The sequence below is a fragment of the Haplochromis burtoni genome, unplaced genomic scaffold (assembly GCF_018398535.1).
Source record: "Haplochromis burtoni strain Fernald_Lab_line unplaced genomic scaffold, NCSU_Asbu1 Contig_2332, whole genome shotgun sequence".
NCBI classification, from domain to species: domain Eukaryota; kingdom Metazoa; phylum Chordata; class Actinopteri; order Cichliformes; family Cichlidae; genus Haplochromis; species Haplochromis burtoni.
This window is the reverse complement of record NW_024584693.1, coordinates 703-13,415: the sequence shown is the minus strand read 5'-3', so window position 1 is coordinate 13,415 and position 12,713 is coordinate 703. Positions and strand designations below refer to the sequence as shown.

General features: G+C 39.4%; 1 protein-coding gene across 2 annotated transcripts; it reads left to right on the top strand.

Annotated features, from left to right (window-relative positions):
* The first annotated feature begins 7,730 nt into the window (after positions 1 to 7,730).
* LOC102302111 (cyclin-dependent kinase 4 inhibitor C) lies at positions 7,731 to 12,399 on the top strand. Of its 2 annotated transcripts, XM_042217607.1 has the most exons (5): positions 7,731 to 7,843; positions 7,994 to 8,071; positions 9,001 to 9,134; positions 11,834 to 12,014; positions 12,098 to 12,399. In XM_042217607.1, exons 3-5 carry the CDS (start codon positions 9,012 to 9,014, stop codon positions 12,268 to 12,270), a joined length of 477 nt encoding a protein of 158 aa, XP_042073541.1. In that variant the 5' UTR covers positions 7,731 to 7,843; positions 7,994 to 8,071; positions 9,001 to 9,011; the 3' UTR covers positions 12,271 to 12,399. The 2 variants fall into 2 exon arrangements, with proteins under 2 accessions (XP_042073541.1, XP_042073539.1); XM_042217605.1 differs by lacking the exons at positions 7,731 to 7,843; positions 7,994 to 8,071 and having other exon boundaries at positions 8,094 to 9,134.
* The last annotated feature ends 314 nt before the right edge of the window (positions 12,400 to 12,713 follow it).

Here is a 12,713-nt window from a genome sequence, read left to right as displayed (position 1 = left end):
AATAACAGGTAAATGAACATTTTTTTAAATTATTTGAATATATATGAGTGCTTGTGTATAAATACACAAACAATACACACATGCTTTCAATTGTGTAATTTAAGTGATCTAGTAGCTCTGCTTTGGAAGTTCAGTTAACGCTAGAAATGTGTTTTGGAGTTTGTACGTGTTTTCTCTCTAGGGGCCACCGCATATTTATATATAAACATATATAAATAAAACCACTTTTTTTTTTACATTAATAATTCCTTTTGTGCATAATTTTATATTGTTGTTAATAATAAATTAATTAAAGCAACAAAACAACCTGAAGAGCCGGTTCGGAGCTCTAAAAAGAGCCGGAAATCCCATCACTATCAAAAACCAAAATAGAGCCTGATAACTTTAACTTATAGAGTTCATGCAAAATAAATCAACCAAGTCCAACTTCACTTTCATATCGTTCAGCTTTTTGATCAGTTGTCTTTCAATATCATAATTCTGACAATGCAATAAAACTTGTTCTATTGCTTCCTGCTCCCTACTGCAGTCACACTCCCCTGTATAGTATTTTCCTATTAAAAATAACGTCCTATTTAAACCAGTGTGTCAGAATCTAAGTCAAGATATAACCATCTCTTCTCTCCTGTTTCGTCCTGTACTTCTCATTTCCCCCACTTTCCTTTGGATTTTGTAAAACCATCGCCCTTTCCTCTCTTCTTCCCATTGCTTTCGCCACCTTTCCTTCATGTTGTATCGTATTCTGCTCTTGATCTCCGTCCTACTCACACTAATATCCATATCTACCATCAGTCTCCTTGTTGCATCTTTTGCTGTCCTATCTACCGTTCCATTCCCTTTAACTCCATGATGCGCTGGTACCAATAAGAATGTGATCATAAGCCCCATCATATGATCAAATGATGTTTGCTGGATCTCTATCAGATTGTCAGGTCTGCATTCTGAGTGTCAGTCTTGCAGACTGGCCAGTGATGAGCTTGAGTCCGAGCATATTACAGATCTTAGTGGTCTTGTGTCTTCAATCCACTGGACTGCTAACAATAATGAAACCATTTCTCCTGTGTATACTGATAGATCAGCACTGATCCTTTTCCCTACCTGTATATTAAATTCAGGAACAATACATGCTATCCCGCTTTGGTTGGCTGTATTCTTTGATGCATCTATGCAGATTTTTACATAACTATAATACTGAGTAATATATTCCTGCGCTGTATGTGAAGATAAACCCCCTCTCCTTTTTCTTTTTGTTTAACAATGTGAAATCTGCTACTGCATCAGGGAGCATCCATGGTGATATTGTAGGCAACGGTGCTGTTTGACTTATGTTGATCTTGTCCAGATTAAGTTCAGCTGCTTTCTGTCCCACTGTCCGCCCAAAGCTCTTCAATTCACCTTTCTCTTTTTCCCAGCACGGTTGGAAAACAGTTTTTGTTGGATGATCTTGACCATGTCCTTGTAAACTTGCCCAGTAAGTCAGTGTCATTTGCTCTCTTCTTATTTGTAATGGCATTTCCCCCATTTCTACCTGTACAGCTGCTGCAGATGTTGTTTTGAATGCACCTAAGCAAAGTCTTAGCGCCTGATATTGGATACTATCCAACTTACGAAGACTTGTTCCGGCAGCAGAATTATATACTGATCAAATCAACCCAGTATATATAGCTTTTAAAGATTTCCTATCAACCCCCAGTCAATTCCCACTAAGCACCTCATTATATTTAACACTTTCTTGTGTTTGTCTATTATTTTCTGAATATGTATAGTTCATGTCACCCTTTTATCAAACCACAACCCCCAAATTTAAATAGTTTTACCCTTTCCAATTCTTGTTCAAATAATCGGACCCTGATGTCAACACCAACTCTTTTCCTTGTAAAAAACATTATTTTTGTCTTATCAACTGAGAATTTAAACCCCCATTTATATGACCACTGTTCTATTTCTGCGATTGCCCCCTGCACTTTCTTTACCAAAAAGTCTAACCTTCGTCCTCTTGCCCACATCGCCCCATCGTCTGCAAAAAGTGAAAACCTCATCCCACCCTCTATGTTCTTAAACACATCTTTTATCAGCAATGAAAACAATAATGGCCTAACTATGCTCCCATGTGGTGTTCCATTTTCTATTGGCAAACTCTCCGAATAACTCCTCCCAATCCTTACTATGATTCAACTTCCTTCCAAAAAATCCTTAATCCATCTGAAAATTCAACCATTTATACCCATTTTCCTAATTTTAATTAATAGACCTTCCCTTCACATCATATCATATGCTTTCTCTATATCAAAAAAGACCGCCAGCACACTCTCCTTATTCACTTGTGCCTTCCTTATCTCATGTTCTAAACATAACGCTGGATCCATTGCACTCCTCCCTCTTCTAAAACCACTCTGATACTGAGCCAAATATCCTTTCTTTTCCACACAGAACACTAATCTTTCATTTATCATTCTCTCCATTATTTTGCAGATGTTGGATGTTAAAGCTGTTGGTTTGTAGTTTCCTGGCTTTGTATCATCCTTCCCTGGTTTACGTATCGATATTATCACTGCCTCCTTCCAGCTTTGTGGCAACTTCCCTTCCTCCCAAACTCTATTATACAGTTCTAATAAAATGTCTTTAGCTGTGTCACTTAAGTGACTTATCATTGTGTAACAAATCTGATCCTTCCCAGGTGCTGAAAGGTTAAATTTCCTAAGTGATCGGTTCAATTCTGTCTTTGTAAACGGCATATTCAATGAATCATTTGTGTCGTCAGCTTGCTTGCAGTATCTCCCTGTTCTCTGCTAGTGTAATTTCACTTCCCCTTTGACCTTCTTCACTAATATTACTTGAGCTATGGATTTTAACAAAGGTTTTTGCCATCATATCTGCCTTTTCTTCTTCTTTCACCGCTGTGACTTCCCCTTCACTTAATACTGGATACCCATATTTACTTGTAATGCCATTCATCCTTCTGATCACTGACCATACCTTACCTATGTCTGCCTCTCTCCCCACTGAATTACAAAAACTCCTCCAACTGTCCCTCTTTGCAGTTTTAAAGGTTCTTCTCACAATAGCTTGTGATTTTTGATATTAAACAAAATTCTGATAACTCTGATTTCTTTTTAACATCCTAAAAGCTTTATTTCTGCACTTAATTGCTGCATCACATTCCTTTGTCCACCAGGTTACAATCTTCCTGTTTCTGCCTCCTTTCAGCTTTAATTCAATTCAATTCAATTTTATTTATATAGCACCAAATCACAACAACAGTCGCCTCAAGGCGCTTTATATTGTACAGTAGATCCTACAATAATAGATACAGAGAAAAACCCAACAATCGAGCCCGTTCTCACTCCCGAGGCGTAACATGCTGACGTTTTGTCACGTCCCGCGGCGTTCCTGAGGAACGCGAAAGGTGACCTTCCGCGTTCTTGTGGTACGCGCCGGGTTATGGATGAAATCCAGTGCAATGACGCTCCCGCTGTAATAGACGTTCCAGCCCTGTATTCCAGCCCTAAACCGAACCTTATCCCTAGGCCTAACCATAACCTTATTCCTGACCTTAACCAGGACTTTAATGACGTTAAATAGCGTGTTTCCAAGAGATTTGAAGAAAAAGAGTGAACATGTATAGATTGAGTCCAGACAGTTCTCACATTTCCTCATTTTTCAAAGGTTGTCATTTAGGAACGTGTTGGGTAGCCGAAAACGTAATATGTTGACGATTTGTCACCTAGCGTAAAATGTTACGCTTCGGAAGTGAGAACGTGTTGAACAATCATATGACCCCCTATGAGCAAGCACTTTGGCGACAGTGGGAAGGAAAAACTCCCTTTTAACAGGAAGAAACCTCCAGCAGAACCAGGCTCAGGGAGGGGCGGGGCCATCTGCTACGATTGGTTGGGGTGAGAGAAGGAAGACAGGATAAAGACATGCTGTGGAAGAGAGACAGAGGTTAATAACAGATATGATTCAATGCAGAGAGGTCTGTTAACACATAGTGAGAGAGAAAGGTGACTGGAAAGGAAAAACGCAATGCATCATGGGAATCCCCCGGCAGCCTACGTCTATTGCAGCATAACTAAAGGAGGATCCAGGGTCACCTGGTCCAGCCCTAACTATATGCTTTAGCAAAAAGGAAAGTTTGAAGCCTAATCTTGAAAGTAGAGATAGTGTCTGTCTCCTGAATCCAAACTGGAAGCTGGTTCCACAGAAGAGGGGCCTGAAAACTGAATGCACTAAAACCAGATCGAGTGTGTGGCCACACTGTTGCGTTGGTGCAGGCACACATGGAACTAAATTAAAAGAATCAGTAAGTTTTGTTTTTTCTTATTTCCGTTGTGTTTTGTGTGCTTTTGCAGCGTTTTTCTTATTGCTGGTGTTTTCTTAAGTTGCAGTCTGTTTGGCCTCTCAGGGCCACCGTAGGGTTCACCCAGCGAGAACGCCCCACCTGTGGTGAGTGTGGCCGGCAATACTGCATTTCTGACTGCTGCTAATACGTTTCAAATTGAAACGCTGAAAAAGCACCGCGTATCCAGAAAACACATTATATTCCGCGATACAAGCACTGCCCCAGTGTCCCCTCTCCCTACTGGCTTTCAGCGACAGGCAGCAGCAAACAGGCCGCGTTTAACATCGCCTACGATAATGTCAAAGAAGAGGTTCCGTTCACTAAGTTCAAGTCCGAAATAATTCTTCACAAGAAAAATGGCTTGAACGTAAACCCAACATACGGTAATGATGTCGCGAGCACCCAGTTTATAGGTGTCGGCGCAGACACATTGAAAATAAAAGAGAAAAAAGGCAAAATTACAGGAGCTGACGGTCTGAGGGGCATGTGACTGCAGTGGAGGATAGTCCATAAGATATCGAGCTGCGCAGATATTGAGATGTTCAGTTTGAAGCCTTTGAGACACTTTGAGGTCCTTTTAATTTAGATTTTCCTTTTATTTAATATATCCTGAGATGTTTTAAGTTTAAATTTCAGCTCAGTGAAGCACTAAGCACAAACACTTTTCAGTAACTTATCTTTCTTTTAGAACTGGGCTCCAAATAAAGAACTTTGTGTTGACAAAATTGTTATTTAACCATTTACAAATCAATATTGTCTATATGGACAATCTTGATTTATCTTGTGCTTTTGTTTTATTGATCTTCATTTTGTCATCTCTATTATGTGTTTGATTCTATTGTTTTTTTGTTTGTTTGTTTGTTTGTTTTTGTCTCCCGTTTGGATCTTTAGCCATCAGAATTGTTGTCTTAAGGCCAAGAAAGATGCCAAGCGGATTTATTTTACCAAGTGGATCATCATGGCCTTGCCATATTGGTCCATTTGATTGACCTTTATTATAATTATGTATTTATTTTATTTTCGGTTGCTACAAACGGGACAGACATGACTGGGGGATAGGACAGGGAGAAAGAATGAAAGAAAGAGAGGGAGAGAAAGAAAACCAGAGGGGAGAAGAGACGGTGAGAAAGGGGGGAAGAAAGAAAGAAAAACAAACAAAACACCTGGTCACCTGTATGGAGAAAAAAAACAGAAGAGAAAGCAAACAAAAAAAGAGCAACATAATAAAAACAGCACCATCACAATAAACTAGCTAGCAGTAGATAACAGTAGATACTAAATATTAAACGTATTGTGCAGCACGCAAGATAGACAGCGCACAATGTGCTTTGAGGCAGCAGCCAAGAAAGGTGTAGTCCGCGTCTGTGAACACCCGTGTGTACACCTGTGTGCACACCTGTGTGGATCAGCATGCTTGTATTCCAAAGGTTTCTCCATGTAACGATCTGCTAGGGAGTGTGGGGAGTTTTATTCTATTGTTAAGTGTCCTTGGACTCAAGGTGCTTTTTAAAGGTGCTTTTTAAATAAAATCTATTATTATTATCACTATATCACTATATCTATTATTATTATTACTTAAGTTATTTCTTTATTCAGCAGATCTGGCAGTAATCAGACCAGCAAACATGATATTTACGTCAAGTTTATGACATTTAAAACAACGGTGTAAAAGCAAAATGTACACATCAGGCAGCTGGTTTGCCAGTTTGAAGAGACCGTAATGCTAATTTGACAAGTACAATTTTTTACTTGTATAATAAGTTTATGCTTTTGTATGTAGATAAAGTTTTGAAATGTAGTCTGACTGAATGTATGTAAAGCACCATAGATAACGTATTGGAATGTGTTACTATTGAAAGCCATGTTGAAAAAGCTAGCAATATAATTATAAGTTGCATATATAGGACACCAGGATCGTGCCTTGACACATTCAATGAAAAACTTGCTGCTATGTTTAGCAACCTAAACATGCATGTCCCAGAGTAAAGCCTGCAAATAATGAACTTACCACTAAATCCCAGTTCATGAGCTCTAACAGAGTGATTGCCTCTGGAGGATTGTCGATTCCAGTGCAAGCCTGTGAGAAGAAAGCAAAACAAAAGATGAACTGCAAGTTTTATTACTTTTATTTATTGCAACAACACCTTGGAAACACAAATGTGCAAAAAAGGCTAAAAAATTTGTGTCACTTATAGTATCAAAGGATTATCATACCAAAAACTGACCCAGAATAAACTAGGTGCATCTGTAGCTTTAATTATATTTTAGTTTTATCTACCTGAAGGCTAAAAGAAGTCATGTGAGATGTCCCTTCTTTGGAGAAAAAAACATTAAAGGTAACTGAAGCTTTAAATCTAAAACCTTAGCATTTTTTTTTCTTTGCATGTAAGAGACCCAATAAGGGAATGTGCATCGAGGCTAGAGGGAAGGTTGTAAATGCTCTGCTTAACTAAGTGGCAGGGAGCAAATTAACAATTGTATCGCCTGCTCATAAGAATGACCCCAAAGAACATTTTCAAGTACTTGGGAATGACTTTAATGGAAAGAAGGAGACACTGTAATTTTTATAATAATTTATAATATTTAGCTTGTCAACAGCAAAATGTACACATCAGGCAGCTGGTTTGCCAGTTTGAAGAGACCGTAATGCTAATTTGACAAGTACAATGCTTTACTCGTATAATAAGTTTATGCTTTCTGTGAAATTTGCTCAAACACACTCACCGGCCACTTCATTAGGTACATCTGCTCAACCTCTCCTTCAGTCAAGAATCTAATGGCAGCTCACACTCCGAGCATTTATCCATGCACACATGGCCAGGTTGGGCCACGATGACCTGCTGACGTCTGAGCATCAGAATGAGGAAGAAAGGTGATTAAAGTCACTTTGAACGCGTCGTGATTGTTGGTGCCAGACGGGCTGGTCTGAGTATTTCAAAAGCTGCTGATCCGCTGGGATTCCACTCAGAAACACCCATCTCTGGAATTTACAGAGACTAGTCCGAACAAAGAAAATATCCACTGTGCGTGAATTCTCTGCGTGAAAAGTCCGAAATAACTGTCCCACCAAATGAGGTGACCGTAGATGCACAGCTTGTTACAGGAGAGGGCGGCAAAGAAAAAGAAACTAAAAGCACGCAGGCCGTGACGTGACGAAAAAGAAATAGAGCTCTTGCTCCGCATCTGTAATGTCATAATAAAAGGCGCGCATCGTCTGCGCCAGCGCGTCGACGTTTCAAAACATTCACATGGACAATGAATGAAGGCACCACCATTATTACCGTGTGATGAAGTTCCGTTAACCGTCCCGCCTATTAGCCGATGAGGAACCGTCCAATCAGGCCGTCTCCTCCTCTTTGGAAAGAACCTCTGATGTTCACGAGCTGTGGATTCATCCGAGAGGCTTTTTTAAACTGAGAGGAGGCTCGCCTCACGGTGACTGCGCGATGTTTCTAACGAAAGTCATCCCCGTGTCTCGCTCCCTCTTTCATCCTGTAACAGGTTAAAAACGGAAATACAAACTCGACTTACTTTTGAAAACGAGCGGGAACTGCCAGTAAATGCATCACATGCTTGAAATCACGCGTGAAGGCGACATTTTATTTTTTCCTTTCTTTTCTTTCACGTTTTTTTTTTTGGGCTGTTTTTCAGCTCGAGTCGTTTGGAAAATGTGATGCCACGCACTGAACAGCAGGAGGAAGGTGTGCTACGGTTTTAATCTCATTTAACGTAAGTTTTTATATTTATCTATTTAATTATTTTGTGTTTTTGCTTGCTTTTAGTTATTCAGACATCATTGTCACAGTTCTGGCTTTGGTTCCGTTTTTCAGGCTGCAGGTGGCTTACTGTATCCCTGACATATAGATATTGTGAAAAGGCTCCATGCAGCTTTTTCCATCAACAGGCCCAAACATCACATCAATAAAATGTCACGCAGGAAAATCAGCAGGGGAGCAGGAAAAATAGGCAAAACCTGTAATATTATTTTCTTTGAATATTCTAATTATGACCTACATGGAGTATATCAGTATCTCGGGAAGGGTGGGAGAGGCATCATTTATTTTGCTGCTGGACAAGCATAACATGCTCAAATAGAAGCTGTAAACATGTAATCAGTGTTGATTTTGACACACAGCTGGAGATTTATTGCACATCTTGTTTTTGATGAGTGACCCCGAAACTGATTCTACTGAATTTTAAAAATATATCATTAGGTGCCCAGTCCTTATGTAACATACATGATGCATGTAATCTAAAACAGTCTTATACCCCCTACATTGTTTTATTTGCTTTGCTTTTGTCTGTCTGTTTGTTTGTTGGCTATTTTTTTTAGAACTGGAAACACAAAACTAAGAAAAGACATGACTGAAGAAAGAGATTTGAGAAATTACCGACTGCTCACTAAAATATTTGAAGTGAAAACCAAAAAAAAAGCAAATATATTACCATCTAACTAATTCTCAACAGGCTAGCTTACTGCATTAACAAGGATTTTTCAGTAACAGCTCCAGCTGCACAGTCAAGGATGATGTAAGGGTGGGAGGGACATGTTTCAGATTTCTGTATTTGGCCAGTCCACCCTCCCGGATTATTTCAGTCTTCAACACAGCCTGCGGAAAATTTTAGGTGATAAGTTTGCTTTGTGTTGCGTTTTAAAGGGACACCTGATATGAGTCTCTCTGACCAACTCTGCAATGCCTGTGCAACTGGAAACCTATTAGAAATCACAACTTTACTGCAAAATGGAGCTGATGTAAATATTAAAAATGTGTTTAATAGGACTGCAATACAGGTAAGTAATAAAAACCGTTTTGAACTAAAAACCGTTTGATCTTAAACATATTTGGACGATTTCAGTCTGTTTTGCTTGCTAGCAGCTTTTACTTCCTAGTGCTTTGTGTTAGAGGCTGAGGCCTCCTCACATGTGCTCTTCAAATATCCACCAGCTTTGATAATGTCATCATTATACTGAATACAATCGTCTCAGATCGATGTAAATATTCTTTGAAGTGCAGAAATCTGTATGTGGCAGTTATAAGTTTGGACTCTCCAAAATAGATTTAAGTGTAGTGAAAAAGATGAACAGTTTACCAAAAGTCTAAAAAGCTGAAATTCATGATTTACTATCAGATTTGAATACATTTATAGATTAATATAAATACATATGTTTGTGCATGAGTGTGTTTTATGGAGTAATAAGATGTTCTGTTATCACTTCCTTAGTTTCACAGTTGTGCTTTCACAGTACAGCTTTTACTTGCGTATCTTGTCCTCTATTGCATCTTCCTCCTCTTGTCTGTCATTTTTTCTTGGTGTAGTATTTCTATTTTTATTCTATGTACAGCTGGTGTGGAGAGCCCCCCATTATGTTGTACTATTTATTTATTTAAACACCAATACGCTATAGCAGATGTCTGTCAGATCAAAAATCAACAGAATTCTACAAACGCATCCATTTACACAGAGAGGATGGTAAAGGCAAAAAAGAAGAAAAAAACAGTGTCAGACTGCATGTCAGGTTATATCAGGTTAAACTGTCACCCTCCTTACTGCTAGTGGCCTCAATCTAGACAGAGGAGGGCTGCTATATCCTGAGCTGCCTGCTGTAGTCCTCTTTATTTCTCTTTAAATAAACTTTGCAAGTTCCCCCACTTAAAATGATGACAGAGGTCAGTAATTTGCACCAGAGGTACACTTCAACTGTGAGAGACAGAATGTGAAAAAAAAATCCATGAATCCACATGGTAGGATTTGTAAAGAATTTATTTGTAAATCAGGGTGGAAAATAAGTATTTGGTCAATAACAAAAATACAACTCAATACTTTGTAACATAACCTTTGTTGGCAATATACATATATATATATATATATTATTAATTGATTGAAATACGTTTTAATAATCCTCCATCTATCCATCTACCTCCTTCATCCTTCCTCACTTTAGCGAGGGCGCCTCCAGATAAATAATACCATAAAATATGGTATGTCAATGGAAAATTGTACTTAGTAGTCAGTATAAGCTTTTAATGATATAAGTTTACATGTGATAGAATACTGCATGATGACCTTTTTATTACTTAGAACTGATTGTTCTTTATAAAACTTGTTCTGATATTTTTATCTGAATCTTCCCACAGCGATAGTAAGAAGCTGAACAAGCAGTTCTGAGCTCTTACCAGGAAAAAGGGCTGCTTCCCACATTCTAACACACACACAATCACATACACACATGCTCACGTATCAACATTCCACTGAACAAATGTATTCATTATTGTATTACTTTTCTTGTGTATAAATAAAGACAAGTGCAAGAACAGAGCGCGCACATGCAGGGCCCCCACTTTGTTGTGAGCGCTCTGCCCTGCAAGTAAAAACTGCAGCGTGTGTGTTTCTACTCTCTGACTCTAAGCTGAAGAAGTGTCTTTAGAATAAATCTCTTGACACTACAAAAACAGAATTTTCCATTTTTTATGCTCGTGTCAAATATAAGTTACTAGAAAAATATTGAAAAAATGAAGAAAAAAACAACAATTCGATGCTTAATTAATTTGCTGCTATTAAAGATGATATCACTGAAAAAATTACATTTGAAAACCAAACAAGATTTTGAAATCCATACATATCTAGTTTAATTGCTTGCTTGCTTGATTAAAATTAATTCTTCCAGGATGGAGTTACCTTTAAGAGCAAACCTGTTCAGAAAGGCAAATAATCATGTGCAGCAGTTTGACCAGAAGGCCTGTTTTTAGCGGAGGTAGCGAAGACATTTAAGTGGGAACTCCAGTCTCATGAAAATGAACCAATGGGCTGCTGTCAGTGCTTGTTAGGCCTGTGCGCAGCGAACCAAAAGTCCGTCAGCCCAACGTGAAAAATGCCCGGTTTGCCAGATTGATTATCAGCCCGTGCCCTGATTTTAAACGTGCTTTTTTGTTGTTGTTTTTGCTCGTGCACTGTCTGCGTGTCACACGAGCTTTAATATGAACGATCATATTGGGTGCAGGCCTGCAGCTGAACGGTCCACTCAGAGAGGAAGCTCTCCTCGTTGACCGCTCATCCAACATATCGTGTGCTCGCGAGTTCATAATTATGCATAGTAACTTTGAAATTCATACATGCTGACATGCACGAGTCCAGACGAACTGGTGAAGATGTTTTTCACCTATCTGTATGACACAGTCCTTACCTGTCTGCCACCAATAGAAACAGGTCCGCTGATGCTGTTGTCCAATGGCAGGCGCAGATTTTCCCTGTGACGACAAGAAACGTCAGGAGGAGAGGCGGGGCCAATGCGGGGCCAATGAATTAATAGCAATACACTTATTGAGCATTAAATGCATTAAATTGGGATTTGGTGTCATGGGATGAATTTAATATTTACATATAAAAATAATAATCGCCAGGCACACCCTGGGCAGCTCCTTAAAGCTTCTTCTTCTCCTAAATTATCTCCCGCATCCATCCTCTCTCTCCCTCCATGCTGTGTGTGTGCAGGTAGTGAAGTTGGGGGACTCCCGGGTCATTGACACTCTGCTGCAAGCGGGGGCAAATCCAAATGTGCCAGATCCCTCCTGCGGTCTCACCGTGACCCACGATGCCGCTCGTGAAGGATTCGTGGATTCTGTGCGCGTGCTGCTAAACTATGGGGCCAACGTTAACATCGCAGATGAAAGAGGTACGGAATTAAATGATTTGATTTACTTCTGCTTTGTTTTCTTCTCGCACCTGGTTTTGATTGACCTATAACTCCATATGAAGGTAACCTTCCGCTGCACCTGGCCGCCAGTAAGGGTCACCTGGAGGTTGTCAGGCTGCTCATTGGATACACCGAGAATCGCGGCGTACGCAACAATGACGGACTCACCGCCGAGCAGCTCGCGCGCGGCAATGGCCACACGGACACAGCCACGTTCATCCAAAACCATCCGTGAGTGGACCAAACTGCACCTTACACGAGAAGAGTTTCTGCTCCCAAAATAATATGGGAGGGATTTTTCCTGAGCCCAGTTAAGTCAAAAACACAAAATAAAGGAACAAAACAAAAGTTTTAGTGTGTGTGTGTGTGTGTGTGTGTGCGTGCGTGGTGTGTGTGTGATGTTTAGCAATAAAGAGCCATGTAAAAGATGTAGGCTAATTATTTTACATGCAGTACAGTGGTTTGTGCTCTGAATATTTTGTAGTTTTGTGAGTTTTAAGGCTTCAGACGTGAGTTTGTTTTTTCTTGTTTTGTTCGTTTTTGTAATTCTGACCTTATTGGTTTAATTATGAATGACCTAAAATGACATTAGTGGACAAATTCCAGCTGCTGGAGCATAACAGTGAGATGTAAAAACTATGTCACGTCAATAACACACATAATGGTCTTAATTTTTTT

Excerpts from the sequence above, each read along its gene's own strand:
- LOC102302111 (XM_042217607.1), top strand. The coding sequence starts at position 9,012 with ATGAGTCTCTCTGACCAACTCTGCAATGCCTGTGCAACTGGAAACCTA. Across the intron at positions 9,135-11,833 it reads TTAATAGGACTGCAATACAG|GTAGTGAAGTTGGGGGACTC; the intron begins GTAAGTAATAAA and ends GTGTGTGTGCAG. Across the intron at positions 12,015-12,097 it reads TAACATCGCAGATGAAAGAG|GTAACCTTCCGCTGCACCTG; the intron begins GTACGGAATTAA and ends CTCCATATGAAG.